This window comes from Solanum stenotomum, chromosome 2 (genome assembly GCF_019186545.1).
Source record: "Solanum stenotomum isolate F172 chromosome 2, ASM1918654v1, whole genome shotgun sequence".
Taxonomy (NCBI): Eukaryota; Viridiplantae; Streptophyta; class Magnoliopsida; order Solanales; family Solanaceae; genus Solanum; species Solanum stenotomum.
The window spans coordinates 49,982,370-50,000,582 of record NC_064283.1 but is presented as its reverse complement, the minus strand read 5'-3'; the positions used below and the strand labels follow the sequence as shown (position 1 = coordinate 50,000,582).

At 30.7% G+C, this 18,213-nt stretch overlaps 1 protein-coding gene across 1 annotated transcript; it reads left to right on the top strand.

Moving 5' to 3' along the window:
* LOC125857101 (GDSL lipase-like) lies at positions 1-2,893 on the top strand. Its single transcript, XM_049536771.1, has 5 exons — positions 1-400; positions 500-624; positions 1,269-1,514; positions 1,591-1,855; positions 2,334-2,893. Exons 1-5 carry the CDS (start codon positions 145-147, stop codon positions 2,555-2,557), a joined length of 1,116 nt encoding a protein of 371 aa, XP_049392728.1. The 5' UTR covers positions 1-144; the 3' UTR covers positions 2,558-2,893.
* The last annotated feature ends 15,320 nt before the right edge of the window (positions 2,894-18,213 follow it).

Below are 18,213 nucleotides of genomic sequence, written 5' to 3'. Positions count from 1 at the left end.
GCACCAATATTCCAAAAATATGACGAGATTATTTGCATATCATTTACTGAGTATATTTGTCATTTTTCCCATTATAAAATCCCATTCAAAGTATATTCAGCACAATTGAGTAAGTTTCAAATTTTAATCTTGCCCTGTCCTCCCATGGGAAATCTAGGCTTCCATCTCTGCATTTTGATATCCCTAGCTTGTTTTAATTTCCCAATTAATTGTTTTGATATACAAAACAAAGTGACAACAACTCTTTTTGTGTTTGGAGACTCCATGTTTGATCCTGGAAACAATAATTACATAATCAATCCTTCAGCTTATAAAGCAAATTTTGAGCCATATGGAAAATCATATTTTAAGCATCCTACTGGCAGATTTTCTGATGGCCGCCTCGTCCCTGATTTTATTGGTACCTTCACACCTCTATAATTTTTTATTCTATATTTTTTGAGTTTAACTTAAAAGTTTTATGTACTGACGGTGTAATTATTATTTTTATCACTATTAGCGGAATTTGCAAATTTACCAATGATTCCATCATTTTACCAAGCTCTTCACAATCATTCAATTAATCATGGAGTGAACTTTGCATCTGCTGGTGCTGGTTGTCTAGATGAAACCTACAGTGAAAAGGTTGGTAAAGTTGAATAGTTGTACTTCTATAATATAAAATGTTATAAATGTTTGGAGTTCATTTCACCATTCACTCAGCTAATATTATTTTTCGGTTGTATTTTACGTTACATCATTTGGGTTAAGAAATAAAGTGATTTTCTATATAAATAGATGCAACTGGAAATATTTAAAAAAACAACAAAAATTTCATAACGTTTAACAATATTAGAAAAGTGTTTTGCAGATAACTTTTCTTAATTGAACATTCACTATTAGGAATACATGTTTTTCCCACCACAAATCATTGAAATAGTAAGAAATTTTATAATTTTTTTAATTACCATTCTTTCCAAGTGATACAATCAAATATCTTTAGAAATAATCACCTAACATTTCAATGAAAAAATAGTGATTTTTTCAGTAGCGATTGACTCACTACTTTTTTGTTAACTCTTCCCCAATAAATAATACTCCATATTACAAGAATTTAAGTTATTATATATACATAAATATATTTTTACACGATTAGTATTAGTTAAATTTCTTATGTTATGTTATTAGATACATTATTTACCAAATCAACAAATAATGTCTCTCAAAGAAATTGTATGACCTTATTTTACAAATATTGTTTTCTCTTACAATCTTAATTGACCTTACAGGTGATCTCCCTAAATACTCAATTAGGCAATTTTAAGATTATAAGAAAAAAGTTGAAGGCACAACTAGGGAAAAAAGGTTCAAAGGCATTGTTATCCAATGCAGTCTACTTGTTCAGCATAGGCAACAACGATTATCTACGTCTTTATGACATTCCAGATATACCTTCAGACATGTCTTGCTTAGCTTATGCAACAGAGCACGAATACATGAATATGGTGATGGATAGCTTCGTTACGGTCATGATGGTAACCAAATACGTATTTTTAATTCGTACATTGAACATGTTTATATAAGTAATTTGTCGAGTTTTTTTCAAACCAGGAAATACACAAGTTAGGTGGGAGAAAATTTGGGATCCAGGATTTGCTGCCTTTGGGTTGTTTACCAAGATTTAGGGGTCTTGCTTTTCTTAAGGAAGGTCCTCATAGTGATTGCTTGGATGAACTCAACTCTGTAGTAAAGAAGCACAATTTAGCTCTTTCGCGAAAATTTAAACAGTTGAAGAAGAAATTAAGAGGTTTCGAGTACTCATTCTTCAGTATCTTTGATGCTCTTAATGAACTCTTTGAAGATCCTTCAACATATGGTGCGTTCCTATTACTTTACCACCTAATATAATTACATTACGTTAAAAATATTTTAACTCGTTATAGCAGGTAAACTATCTTATGTTTTCATATTAGCACTCACTTTGTAACGACAATGGCATATATAGTACTTGCTCTGTTCAACTTTATATAACTTACTTTTCTTTTTAGTCAGTATAAAAAAGAATGACATGTTTCTATATTTAATAAAAATTAACCTTTAAAGTTTCATTTTGCCCTTTAATGAAATGATTTCTAGTCATACAAATAACTATGACTTATTTCAGACCACAAGTCGCAAAAAAATTTCTTTCTTTCTTAAATTTTGTGTCAAGTCAAACTAACTCATATAAATTGAGACGAAGAAGTACTTAATTATCTACCAAATAATCTGATAATTTACACTAGTACAACCTAATGTTAAGGTAAATCAAAGGGGATGGAGATCATAACAATGATACTTTTATTGTGTTAAAGGTTTCAAAGAAGCAAAGGCGGCATGCTGTGGGTTTGGTCCATATAGAGGATTTGGTAGTTGTGGAATGGCAGAGGCTTATGAGTTGTGCAAAAATGTGAAGGAGCATGCAATATTTGACTCTTATCATCCCACTGAAAAGGCTTTCCATCACTTTGCGCGAGTATGGTGGCAGGGAAATTCAAATGTGGTTGAGTCTCAAAGTTTGAAATCCCTCTTGGCCTAGTCACTGGTTCGTTACGTTCTTTGTCTTCTTTAGTGGCCAAGTTAAAGTGTTCATTGTTTGTGTACCATTTCATTTTTTTCAAGGTTGAGCTTTTTCAATTTAAGTTAATGCTATGTTTTTCAGCGTCATAAAAAATGTTGATCATCAAATTGTAAGTCACTTTATCTTTTCTTTTTAAAACTTTTTCTTATTATATTGGGGATCATGAAGAAGACAGAAAAAGACGGAAAATTGAATTCATACCAACTATATTGTGAGAGACATTGAACTGTACATGTAGAACGGAAGCTGTTATGTATTTTGGTCGATTGGCTAAAACCCCTATAAATTAAAGTTTTTAGTATCAAGAGTTACTTTTTTTTAATGTAATTTTAGCTCTATGTTTCTATTGTAGTGATCTCTTCCACGTGAAAGAGCTGCTTTTCTTGACCTTGAAAAATCATTTTTTCTATCAATATCTTTTTTCCTATCTTTTTTTTTTGTGGATAGATGCCTTATGTATGCTTAGTAGGGATGGTAGTGGGACAAGTCTTGATCCGCTATGATTTAACCCGTCTTATTCTATCATGTTTATAAAAAAAATTTCATCATTTTTCCTTGTCTTTGTAGAAAATATAAAAGGAAAATACTTTCTTAGAGAATGCTCAAGTTTTATTAGGCTACTTAACGCCACTTGAGATGATTACACTCATCAACAACATCTATATTTATACTATTCAAAATATCAAATCAAAGATCTTGCACAAATAACTATAGATACATGTATTACAATTTACTATATACATGTATCATAAACTCCTAAAAAACTTCTTGAAAAGCTAAGAGATAATATAGAAAGATTAAACATCAAAGATAATATTCTTGTTAATGCATTAATTCCAACACTCCCTCGTAATGCATTTGCTTGACAACTATAATGTGTTCTCGAAGATAGCAAATTTTTTCTCTTGGATAAGTGCTTTGATGAAGATGTCATCAAGTTGTTCTCATGTCTAGCAATAATGCAACTGAATTTCGCCTGTATCTTGAGCTTCCCGGTTAAAATGATACTTGATGAAAATATGATTCAATCTTTCATGGTTGGCCAGATTCTTTGCAACGACAATTACTTATTTGTTATCACAATACAAAACAATCCCTCCTTTTTTTTTCTTTTCATCAATGTCTTCAAAAAAATTTCTAAGCCAAATAGCTTGAGAAGTAGCCTTAACTGTTGAGACATTTTCTAATTCGTCAGTGGATTGAGCAACAACACTTTACTTTTTTGAAAATCAAAAACAAATACTTGAACTAAATAATGAAGAATAACCAGAAGTACTTTTCATGTCATTTGTACTTCTAGTTCAATCACTATCAGAATAACCAATTAAACTTTTCATTTATAATCATAGATTTAACATCAAGTTGAAAAAATATCCATTTATTTCGTGCAACAAACACAATCACGGTTCTAATTGTCTCAAGAAGTTCAACGGGAGAGCAAGTTCCATAAGAATCAATACCTGATTTTTGCATGAAATCTCTAGCAACCAACTTTCTTTAGTGCTTTTGAATATCTCCTTCTTTATTGAGTTTGATTTTGTAAATTAATTTTAGACTTACAACTTCTTTTTCTTTGGATACATACACAAGATCCCAAGTATTATTTTTCTCAATCATCTGAATATCTTTTGCCATGACTTTCTTCCAAACATCATGCCTTATTTCCTCTTTATAATTTTGTTGCTCAACATCGACAAAGTTGCATCTTTGATAAATGTCACTCAACATTTTTGTTCCTCTTGGAGATTTGACACATCTAAAGAAATGATAGAAGTACTCGCCACCTTTTAATTTTTCAATTTCATGTTGTTTTTTCATAAAAAAAATAACTTCTCTACAAACAACAAGTTTGTTAGTTTTGATATCGAGAAGCCTATAGCCTTTTGTCACATCACTCTAATCAAGAAATATACATTTTTGACTCTTTTCATCCAATTTTGTTCTTTTCTAAGCAGGTATATGAGCATGACAAATACATCCAAAAAAAAAATTAATGACTCACAGAAGGTTTCATTCCACTTCAAGTTTCAACTGGCGTTTTGTCCTTCAATGCCTCTGTCGGACACCTATTGAAGATATATACTGGTGTATGTACACTTCTGCCCAAAAATATGTTGGCAACCCTTATTCATTCATCATTATTCTGGCCATTTCAACAATGGTTTTAGTTCTTCTGTCAGAGGAGTATATCCTACTGTAAGTTGCTTTTGTATGCCTTCATTTTTAAAACATTCTTCAAATTATCGATTTGTCTATTCACCTCTTCTGTCACTAGGAATGGTTTTGATGCTACAACCTTTTGAATGTAGCAAATGCTTCTAATTTTTCTTTCAAGAAATAAACCCAAGTCATTCTTGAAAATCATATTATAGAGTACCTTTGGCTTTTCAGAGATGGAGTCTTTATTGATCCACAAATATCTGTATGGATTAGTTTCGAAAGTACACTTGCTCTCTAATGCTTTTCTTTTGAAAAAGTCTTTCCCATTATGCAAATTTCACATGGATCCACCTCAGTATCTTAGGAAGGTCATGCACCATGTGTTTTTGCTTGAGAAGGTTCCAACCATGAAAATTCAAGTGACAATCTTTTGTGTCAAAATCATGAATCATCTACAACTTCATTTTTCAATGTATTGTAATGACATTGTAAAGGAAAATTTCTTTTTATTATCTTTACTTAAACAATGACTTGATTTGGCTCAATTTTCTCATAAATCTTACAATAATTATCTATAAACACAAGAGAATAATCATTTTCCATGAGTTGAAGAACACTAAGCAATTTTTCTTTCAAGCCACGAACATAAAGAACATCATAAATTTGCTTACCGCTTCTTTTTCAATTGATCGAAATGGAACCTTTACCTTTGGCATTAACTAAGGCTTCATTCCTCATTCACATTTTAGTAGTGATGTTACTTTTAATTGAGAGGAAAGCCTTTTCATCTCTAGTCATATGATTGCTACAACCGTTATCAACATACCATTCATTGCTTTTCTGAAGCATCAAAATGAGAAGTGAAGAAAAGTTTTCTTTATTTTCTTCCTCCTTTCCTTCATAAAAGTTTTCGTGCTCCTGTTGCTTGTGCGGGCAATCCTTCATAATATGGCCAAACTTTTTACAAAGATTATATTGGGGCGTGCCTTTATGCCAACATTTTTTTTGTATTATGATTATTTCTTTTGTAAATTTTACAAAAAAAAAATAAGTACTTTTCTCACCTTTTTTCTTCAACCTTCTTAATAGAGCCATCACGATCTTGCTTCTTTTTGGGATTGCACCTTCTTCTTTTTTTGTATTTTTGAGAAATTTTGAGCTCATTGGTTTTGGATTGGAAAACCTTCTCTTTTGGTTGGTCTTCACGAAAAAAGCTTTTTTTTCGTGTGCACAAAATGATCCAACTAGCTTTTTGATGGAAAGTTTAGAAAAATATTTTGTCTCCATAGTGATAGCAACAATATACTCATACTTTTTTGTGACACTAATAGAATCTCTTACGTAATTTGTTGGTCAAAAAATATCATCACCATGATTTCTCATTTCATTAATAATATTCATGACTATTGAGCAATATTCATCTATTTTTTTAGATTCTATCGTCTTTAATATTTGAAACTCTCTTCTAAAGATTTGAAGATTTATAGTGCGTATCTTTTTGTCACCATACACTTTAGCTTTCAGAGACTCCCAAGCTTGCTTTGCAATCTCATAAATAGAATTTTTTTTATAAATATGCTCTTGAGATTTTCATTTGAATTTTTCTCAAGACTTTTGCATATTGACGATACTTAGTCTCAAGATTTTTCATCTCCTGCTGAAAGTATACCATCATCTTCTGGCTCTTCATAGACATTTGCAACAATAGTCCACAAACCTTCAGCTTTTAGATGTGTTATCATTCTTATCTTCTAGTATACAAAGTCATTTCCAGAAAAAAAAAAAAAAAGTGGAGTAAAAACAACTGAAAAATCAACACTTTCATTTGTTTTGGATGTCATAATTTTTTCTTCACCTAACCCTATATTAAGACTGAAAAACTGCTCTTGATACCAATTTGTAGGAAATATAGAAGGAGAACTCTTTTGTTGGAGAATGCTCAAGTTGTATTAGGCTACTTAAGGCAACTTGAGATGATTACAATCATCAACTATATTTCTATTTATACAATTCAAAATATCAAATCAAAGGTTTTGCACAAATAACCAGATATATGTAGGGGTGTTCGTGGTTCGATTTGGATCGATTATTGATTAAAATCAAAACCAAATCAATCTAGTCGATTTTTTAAATTTCTAAAATCAAATCAACCCGAATGAAAAAAATAACCGTCGATTTGGTTCAATTTTTCTAGTTTATTCGGTTTGAAAGTAATAATTTTTTTGAGGATGTACGTATCTCGATAGACACAAACATCTAGTACATGAACAATCCACAAAAAGTTGATGTCGGTTCAATTGAGAAATTAAGCGATACTAGAGCATTACACGAACAAAGGGATTCAATTAAGAGAAAGTGTGACTATTTTATGTGAAGTAAGGCAGGTAAAGACTAAAATGGATTTTGATGGACTTGAACTTAGGATTGTTATAGTTTTTCATGTTAGGCTTGAAAAAATGGTAAAGTTAAAGACTTAAGTTAATTAAAATTTAACAAAATATTTATATTTTATTTATGAATAATATATAAATAGTTACAAAATTTATATATCTAATTTATCGGTTCGGTTTGATTATTTTTCCGGTTGTTTTTTAGTAAAATCAAAACCAAACCAAATAGTATCGGTTTTCAAAATCTAAAACCAAACCTAGCTAAACCAAACCAAATATTCATATTTTTTCATCGATTTGGTTCGGATTACGGTTCGATTTGATTTTTTAACCATAACCATGTACAACCCTCGATATATGTATCACAATTTACTACTCCCTCTATTAAATTTTACTTGTCACACTTTGACTTGACACACCATTAAGAAAATTATTATTGATATAAGTATTTAACCAAACTATCCCCTATTAAATGATGTCTTGAAAATGATTCTAAAAATAAGTATTTAATGTTAAGGGTAAAACATGAAAAAAAAATTATTGTCTTTTCTTGATATGTCAAAAGTGACAAGTAAAAATGAAAATTTATTTTAGAAATAAGTGACAAGTAAAAGTGAACCGAGGAAATAGATACAAGTATCACAAATTAAACTCCTAAAAGACTTTTTGAAAAACTAAAGGATAGTATAAAAAAACTAAACATCAAGAATAATATCCTTGTGAATAGGGGTGTACAAGTCAAATCGTAAAGTCAAACCGAATCGACGAACCAAATCAAATCGAAAAAAAAAACCAATTTGTGGTTTGGTTTGGCGTTGAAAAAAAAAACCGACCACTCTTGGTTTGGTTTGGTATTAAATTAAAAAAAGTCAAACTGAACCCAAACCAAATCGACATAATATATATATATATATATATATATATATATTATTCATAGATAAAAAATATTATTTATAATCTACTTTGTTAATATATTTTTAGTTAGTTTATAGTTTTCAATGTTTATATTATTTATTTTAAATTTGGGCTTGTAAAATTTTGTAAATATTATATGTATAATTTTTTATTTTATTTATAGATAAAAAATATTATTTATAATCTACTTTGTTAATATATTTTTAGTTAGTTTATAGTTTTCAATGTTTATTTATTTTATTTCAAATTTGAGCTTGTAAAATTTGTAAATATTTTATTTTGTATTAAGATCCGAAGTTACAATTATATTGCTATAGTTTTTCAAATTCGAAGTTAACAATTTACTTTGTAAATATTTCATATTTGTATTCAGTTTGACTGTATCCTTAAACTTATTAATTTAACATAATGAATGTTGATATTTAAAAAAAATAAAAATTGTACTCATGTGAGTTTTACCGTCTTTATAATTTTCTATTCATTTAACATTTCTTAAGTTTAGCTTATCACACAGATAAGTGAAAATATATTTGATCTCTTTTTCAAACACTGTATAGTTGTAAAAAAACCAAAAAAACCAAAAAACTGAAATAACCGACTAAAATCGAAATCGAAAAAATCGACTTTACGTGATTTGATTTGGTTTTTAAATTTAATAAATCGACATAATTGATTTAGATTTTTTAAAGTAAAAAACCAAATCAAATCGACTTATGTACAACCTTATTTGTGAATGCATTAATTTCTGCCGTCTTAACCCACTAAGCAGTGGTCCACCTTATCCTTTTAAGTGACCCGCTAAGCAGTGGTCCACCTTATACAAGACTTTTAAGTGTTAATTTGTTTTTCCCACTTTTTATGTTTTATTTAATTATATGATAAAGTACAAAATTATTTACTCCCTCCGTTTTACTCCCTCCGTCCCTATTTAGTTGTTCACTTTAGAAATGACACACAGATTAAGACAACAATGATTAGCATAGTGAAGTTACAATTTTGCCCTTATTAATTATGATTTCAAAATAAATTTATTCAAGATAACTAATCAATGTTGGGGGAAGTTTAAATTTTCAAGAAGTTTAAATGAGGGTATAATAGGAAATTTTTTTTTGTCCTTTCTTGATTTGTCAAAATGGACAAGTAAATAGGGACATCTAAAAAAGGAAATATGGACAAGTAAATAGGGACGGAGGGAGTATAAAGAATGACCTAGTTTGACTTGGCACAAAGTTTAAGAAAATAAAGAAGATTTTTGAATCTTGTGGTCCTAAATTAAAGTTATGTCAAACGTACAAAGTTGCCCTTTAATCTTGTGGTTTTAAACATGCCACGTAGAAAACTGAAATTAAAATGTTATCAAAAAAAGAAAGAAGTCATTCTTTTTTAAACAGGTTAAAAAGGAAATGAGATTATTCTTTTTAAAACGAAGGGAATCTGTGTTACGAAAATATGAAGGTGAAAAAATTAAGCTAACAAAACAGCACTAATGTGGTATGCACCTACCACTAACATACTCATTTGTTATTGAATTTAAGTCAGCACACGGAGTGGTCGAAGTGAGACAAGTTGAGGTAGTGGAGTCCTCTCACAATTCGATATATGCCACTAAAAAATTTCACTCTAAATTGAAGAATCGAATGTCCACCTAATTGAGGATTATTCAACATGAAGATATATTAAGATTTTATTTGTTTGTACTCAATAAATGTCTTTATTTTAATTATTTAGATCTTAAGTATTAAGTTCGCTTGTTTTAAAGTGTGAATTCAAATTTTAATCATTCAGTTGTTTTTCTTATTTTACAACCATTTAATGTGTTTGAAAACGTCTGAATGAAATTAGTCTTAATATCATTAAGATGTCTATTTAAGATTTTTTTAATAAAAAATGATAGTTCACCGCTATTCTATCTACTTTCATCCATCACCCACAACCACCATTTCAGCCCTTACAACTAATCTAACACCACCTACCATCCACAACCACCATCCTCAACCCAACCACAATCATCACTACCACCAATTGTTCAAGATAAGGATCAACCAAAATATAAGGATCGAGTTGATCAACGTGGTACACCTGTGTTAGCTATTAAAGAGTTAGAATCGGAATGGGACTAGGTTATGTAGGTGTAGTAGTAGTAGTTAACCTCTACTCTTGTAATTGTATCTGTAATATAGTATAACTCTAAGTGTAGCTAGCCTAGAACTCTACAACTCTGTATCTACTCTTATATAAGGAACATGCACATAATAATTTTAATCATCAATACAATCCTTAATGTTTCTCATTTATTGCTTGATATTTCTACATGATTATAGAGCTTTAAGATATTTCTTTGTCTATTTATTGAATCTAAAACAATCACACGTCGAACTGAAATGGCTTCCTCTACCAATAATCTGTCCATTTTTTCCCTTTACCACTTCATTGCTTCTTGTTCTATAAACGTAAGCCAACAAACTATCTCATATAGAGGACACAAATAATACAATTGATTCAGGTGATGAGATTAACTTATATCATCAAGGAGAATGAACCAACGGTGAGTAGTTGGTTCCACTGGAAAGGGTGTTGAGAAAGTTGTAGCTATAGGTGTTGAGGAAGATGCAGAAGATAGTGACAACATTAATTGATGACTGAGAGGAGAAAGATGTACTGCTAAGGTGTTGGATCTCGGGCACCTTGACAGAAGAAATCATATATCTGATTGTAGGTTTCTCAACTGCCTAGGAGATGTGAGAATTCTTAGAAGACGCCTATCTTCAAGCAACAAAATATAAGGAGTTTTAGCTTAAACAACAATTGCAAAGTGTTAGGCTAGGAACTAAGAAGATTAATGAATACATTAAGAAATTCAAAGGCATATGTGACGGCCTTGCAGTCATTCACAAACATGTAGATGAAGTTACCAAAGTAATCAACTTTGCTAGAGGTTTAAGTCTCAAGTACAAGACTTTCATAACTGTCATGCTAGGTAAGATACCATATCCCACTCTTAAACAATTTTTAATGCTCTTAGTGGTTTTGATATTGTTGGATATTTAGTAACTCGATAATGTTGCCCATGCTATGCACAGGCCCAATAATATAAATGGTATGTTTTGGGGCTAATAACGGAGTTTTTGAAGCGATTGTTTGCGTGGATAAAGGAATAAGTTTTTTTTATCACAAACATGTACTTTCTTTGACGCTATTTAAGGCATAATAAGACTACCCACATACAACATTTTTGAAATATTTTATGTTGTCAATTATCATGATTTATAGTATTTTTATGATAGATTCACTTCAAGAATCAGTGCAATTTTTTTGTATTTTTTTGAAAACACATTTTATGTTGTCAATTATCATGATTTATGGTATTTTTACGCAATTTTTAAATATAAAAAACACTAAAAAAAATAAGACAAATAAATTAAAATGGACCCAATATATGTTATTTTTATTGTCTCAATTTATGTGATACAAATAAAATTTGGAGAGTCATCCAAATTTTCATATTTTTTTTAAAAATGTTTTAAGTTATTAATTATTGTGATTTATAATATTTTTATGTAACTTTCAAATAACCTACATTACTGGTTACTTTGTCCTAATTTATGTGATATGGACAAAATTACAAAATTAACACTTTTAAAATGTCTTTTGGATATTTTAAGTTGTTAATTATTATTATTTATAATACTTTTTAAATAATTTTAAAATGATATGTGTTATTTTTTCTGTCCCAATATATGTGAGCCTGATAAAATTCTGAGAGTGAACCTATTTTATTATATAGCTTTTAAATATTTTAAATTGGTAATTATTGTAATTTTTTAATGCTTTTTAAGTCATTTGTAAATGATATATGTTGCTTCCTTTGTCCCATTTTATATAGTATAAATAAAATTTCCAAAACCAACTAAATTTTTAATATATTTTTTAAAATATTTTAAATTATTAATTATTGCGATTTATAATATTAAAAAAAATTAAATAGAAAATGTACAAAACTTGTATCAGCCTAAAAAATTACCACAATAATTTGAAGCCTACAAAAAGCAATAAGGTTGTACGTAATTTTAAATACTAAATATATATTACTTCGTTTGTCTCAATGTATGTAGCACAGATAAAATTTCAAGAGTCAATCAAATGTTGTTAATTGTTAAGATTTATAATACATTTTACGTAGTTTTCAATAATTTCACATTAAATAATACATATTACTACTTTTGTCTCATTTTATGTGACATTGATAGATTAATTTTAAGAATCAGTCAATTTCTTTTTTTTTTGTATTCTTTTAATAAATATTTTAAGTTGTCAATTATCACGATTTATTATATTTTATACATAATTTATAACGATAGATTAATTTCAAGAATCAATCGAATTTTTTTGTATGTATTTATTTTTGAAATATCTTATGTTGTCAATTATCATGATTTATAGTATTTTTACGATATTTTTAAATATAAAAAACACAAAAAAAAGACAAATAAATTAAAATGGACCCAATATATGTTATTTTTGTTGTCTCAATTTATGCTACACAAATAAAATTTGGAGAGTCATCCAAATTTTCATATTTTTTTTAAAAATGTTTTAAGTTATTAATTATTGTGATTAATGGTGTTAAATTGTCCAATAATGTAAATTTTAAAGGTACAACCATAAAAGAAGAATGTACAACACTATCTAAGCACATATCATCCAACACTTGTCATGTGCTAAGTAGTAGATATTCCCACTTATTATATACAGTAATATATTGTGGTCTTAAATTGAATAGACACATTTATTCATGAAAGATTATGACTATTATGAAAAGTCATTTGTTCATGAAAGATATGACTATTTTGAAAAGTTATTTGTTCATGATAGAACACGACTGTTATGAAAAGTCATCTCTTAAGTTCTATAAATATAAGACTCTCTAGAAGTAGCCAATAGAAAAATTTGCACGTATATAAAAGGATTCTGTTGTATCCTGAAGGGAATTGCTTGTATTTTCCTCAATATGTTTATGAGCAATATCTCGTTAAAGAAAGTGTTTTTTTATGCCTCAAAGCCACCTTCTTCTTAATTCCACTATATTTCCTATTATTTTTTCTAACAGATAGAAAGAGGATGAATAAAAAGTGCCACAACAGAACCTGCATTTTTTCCCTAAAGAGCAAGGGAAAAGGAAACTCCTCTCAGAGGAGAGGAAACAACAAATTTAACTCCGGAAGAAAAGGTTTCAAGCTTGTTGGAAGGATCAAATACTCATGGATTAGGCTATAAAGGATGAGTCTTCTCTTTTCACGATTAGACTATATAGAACCAGAATAATAGACTGATTGATTGTGGCAGGTCAAAGCCCTCTATTGTCTGTTGGAGGAGATTGATTGGACTTTATATCGCACCTTACTTCAGTGTTAGTTGATGTTGTTTCCAAAATAAATTAAAATCACAGAAAATAAATTGTGATCACAAATATAATATGAAGGAACATAACTTTATTGATAAATATGTAGGTACAATTATGTTCCTCTCTTGATTCTTCCCTCGTAAGGTTTATCCATGATTCGAGGGCCGTTAGTGATGTATTTCTCGAACTAGGATGTTTGATTTTGATCTCTCCATGAATATTCCATGAATTTACAAAATATTTTGAGAGGCCTCTTAAAGGGAATATAGTACCCTTTACATATGCATGAACTAGGATTTAGGGTTAAGCATCCTCCAATAATCCTAATTAAAATTGAACACACCTCGTAGAGTCCCAAAAGAATTTAATGTGTACAAATTCCCCCTACTTCAAGGCTTATCGGAGTGTAGACTTAATGAAGCTCAAAGAAGAGACTTGAAGTACTCATTTTTCCACCTTTGTGGTTTCAAATTTGCATATTTAATATGTGAGAGAAGAGATGAAGGACAGATTTGGTCCAACCGGGCGTGCAAATTTGTATGTGTCTAAAGTTTTGTTCCTGAAATATAGCAAACATGAAAGAAAAATAGCAAGCAAACAATAGTATTTGTATTTAAAATTGTGCGAAGGTTACAATCTTTATGAAATCCTTAAGAAAAGAGATGTTATCCCCTAATTCTTCTCTTCACGGTTGTTCTTGATTTGATGAAGTATTTGCAGCTCATCACTTGTTGCGAAGACTTCTTTGTATGTGAAAGACTTTTAGATCACCACTGAAGAGCAAGGTTTCTCTATGTATATCTTTCTCTCTTTCTGGTCGTATAAAGACCCCTTTATATAGGCATGAGCTACGGGTTGGGTGGTATTTTGGTCCAAGTAATTTTAGAGGACCTTGGAATTGAAGAACATCAGTTGGGCTCGTCTCGTCAACTTAATGTGTGGGTCCTAATGTAATTTGGACTTCATTTAAGTCATATAATTTTAACTTAAAATATTAATCCGACTTTATTAACCAATAATTTGACTTGGTCAACGTATCATGAATTTAAGATTTAATCCAAATTTAATATGAATTTATCAATTAAACTTCATTGTCTACAAATGTCCCCTACTTCGAGGCTTGTTGGGTTGAACGATTAGTTGAACTTGTAAAGACAAGCCTTGAAGTATTTGTGAAACAAACGTTTTTTTTCTCACGTAGTTGATCTTTGGAGAAACATTTGAAACTTCATAAGAAATGACTATGCCGACATGTTGAAGTTATCCAAATCAACATATACCGGAGATTTCTGACTGCATTCTCTAATTTGTAAGATATTATGTGACTTGCGGTCATTTACCAACTCATTTTCAATTAGAAGTGTTTATAGCTCATGAAGACTTATCGCATGGTATTTCTTTGTAGCTTAATGATTTTATTCGGGTAATCAACAATAAAATGGTTGTCAATTATATGAGCGAGGACTGTGTCTAGAAGCTTGAATTGGTGATATGAAGCTTGTGATTTCGATGCAAATTTTAGGTATTGCTTTCCTTGGGGTTGAACGCCCTTCCGGCAGGTTCTCCTCCAATTTCACTCGATCACTCGAAAATGTAAGGACTTCAAATTCTCATTACGTGAGTCAAACCTCTTTCGGAGGCCTTCTCATGCGTATGTAGAAAACATTTCAAAATTTATCAATTTGATTGCAAGGAAAGTCCCCCCCTATTGGGTGTGGAAACATACGTGTAACTTGAAGTAACTCTTTTATTGTCAAACATTTCCATAATCGCATAATGTCTGTGCAACTTGAGGTAACTTTGATAGTTGTCGTAGTTTTGTTTCAACTGGAAGGCAAAAACGTGTTGGACATCCTTTTTTTTTACAAACCTTTCCATGGTTGCCTGATTTTGTGCAACTTGAAGTAAAAACAAACATCTATAGTTGTCATATTTTGCAACTTGAAGTAAACGGAAGGTGTCAAAGCCCTCCTTTTTTTATTTCCCATGTTGTTTTTCGGGAAAACTTTACACGTTTTCAGGATTTTTTTTTTCAAGTTTGATTTCAATGGGATTTCAATAACTTGGTTCCTATGAAAACTTACCATAATTTGTTTCCTAGGAAAACTTAACATAATTTGGTTCCTATGGAATTTCCATAACTTGATTCCTATGAAAAATTTCCATAATTTGATTCCTATGAAAATATACCATAATTTCCATAATTTGTAGGAACTAAACTTTCCATAATTCGTAGGAATCAAATTGATATCTCCATATTTTGAAATCTATATATACCTACATTCACCAGGTGATTGTATATTGATTTATTGCATCACCAAGTTCAATTGAGTTCCTCTCTGTTCAGTAAGTCCTTTTCCCAACTCTGATTTTCGTCACTTTTTCTTCAGCTCAAAGCGACTGTGGTAGAAAATTCATATCTCGTCGTTAGAATATTTAAATCATGATCCATTTGATTTTTCAGAAACTAGAATTGTAGAGCTACAACATACATGAAAATCAAGATAAGACAACTCCCGAATTTTCTCAGGTAATTTTTTGAAGTCAACTTGAAGTTCTGATGAACTAATTGCACTAGCTTTGTGCAACTTCATGAGAAAATCATATATCGGCGTAGGAATAACAAAATCACAAGCGGTTTGTGGATTTGGAAGAAAACTCATATGGATACATCATATACGAAAACCATGATTAGATTGCATCTGTACTCATTCAGTTTTCTATTGGAAATCAACCTTCTGACAACCACAAAATTTGGGATTAACACCTTATCTTTGGACATGTTCTTACAAATCCAACTTTTTTATTTTAATTAATTTTTCAAATTTTAGATAGAGAAATATGGCTTCGATCCTGCAACATGTTGCACTTCCGCGATCGAGATATGCCACATCCTCTTCTTGAAATAGTGGGTGACCAACAAAATTGGAATACCAAAGTCCTACTTTTGGGGGTTTAGCCTCCGGCTATCGACGGCTTCTCCATTATTAGTGGGACATCTGATTAATCTCTTCTCCTTAATGAATGGTAAAACGGATATAAAAAATGTCATGAGAAACTTCTCGAGTCAGGATACTCGTGTAACATCCGACAATTTGAAGTGGCTTNCATGAGAAACTTCTCGAGTCAGGATACTCGTATGAAAGTTCCTTTACAGAAATTCACAATTCAGCATGACGTAGCATCTTCCAAATCTTCTCATCTTGATGAATGTTTCGGCAATTGGAGTGTTCCCCTTCTAACTTTGACAATGTTTGTTACACACCTGATTACTGGGAATGGGGAGAGGATGTGTTGCTTTGCCACAAGGAGATTTTGGAGCTCATCAAAGATTATGATGCTATATATACTTCTTTGTTCACATACAACTATGAAGCAACGTGCTTCATGCATTTTTTAAGCTTTTGTGTCTATCTACCAACATGCTTTCTAATTTCATTGGAGTGATGTTCATATCACTTTGGGACTTAAAAGCAATTGGAGGTCTTCATGTACAAGGGTAATATTATGATAAAGTGGTTCCCTCAGTGAAAGGTGATCTCCAGGAGGTGTCTATCCATGATTGGAGACATTCGTTATCTATTATGTCCTCTAAACCAGAAACTAGTCTAATCATGGATGGAGACCTCATGGAGATAATCTTTCGCATATCTATAGAAGGGCGAAAACAAATATAGACAACTTTTGGGAAGAAGCAATTCTTCTTGAGTATCAATCTGCGTCAATTCTTTTGTTGATGGAATGACTTTGTTATAACACTTACCTTGAACAGGAAGACCTCCAATTGCTTGTAAATCCCAAAGTGATATGGACATATCTCCAATGAAAGTAGAAACTGTGTTGGTAGATGGATGCCAAAAGTGACAAAAAGCATGAAGCACATGTTGGGTTTTAAAAGGTGTGAATGGAAAATGAAGAGTTGCGACTTTTATGAAGAGTTGTGACTTATATGAAAAGTTGCGACTTTTATGAAGAGTTGTGACTTTTACGAAAGTTGTGACTTTTACGAAAAGTTGTGACTTTTATGAAAGGTTGTGACTTTTATGAAAGGTTGTGACCTTTCTGAAAGATTGTGACTTTTCCAAAGGGTTGTGACTTTTCCGGTAAGGCACAATAAGAACCTTTTCACACTACCCTTTGTTTTCTATAAATTAAGGTATTTCCTCTCATTTTAAGAGAACCAATTTTCTGGACTTCTCTTCCTACTACTACTACTACTAAATCTAGTATTCTAAGTATACTTTACTGTCATTGAGTAGTTCGCTAACACTGTGGTTTTAGGTACCGATACAGTGGTGAGTAAGATCATTCTATCATGGGAGGATATATTCCATCAACCTCGGGTACTTGAGGGGAATAATTTTCTTAAGGGGACACTATGCATTTAGTGGGCTCGATTTTCTTTCTTTGAGAAAAATAATTTGTAATTGTTTCCAATCTGTTTCTGATTCTATTTTCTCTACTAGTTTTAATTTTCTAGTTTTGAAGATACTCTTTAAACTTTGTTGTTTCTTACCAAGTTCTTTAAAGTTTTGTTCTAAGTATTTTAGGAATACAAGATGAACAACAGCCTTAAGGAAATTACTATACTATTGGTTTTTCTTGTATTCTACTGATTGAGGGAAACAGATCATGGAAGTAGAAGATTAATGCACTACTTCTCCAGAATTCGGTGCTTTGTTTAGCAAGGTCGAAGTGAGAATGTACTAGAAGAATTGATGGTATTTCGGTTAAAGATTTCACCAAGT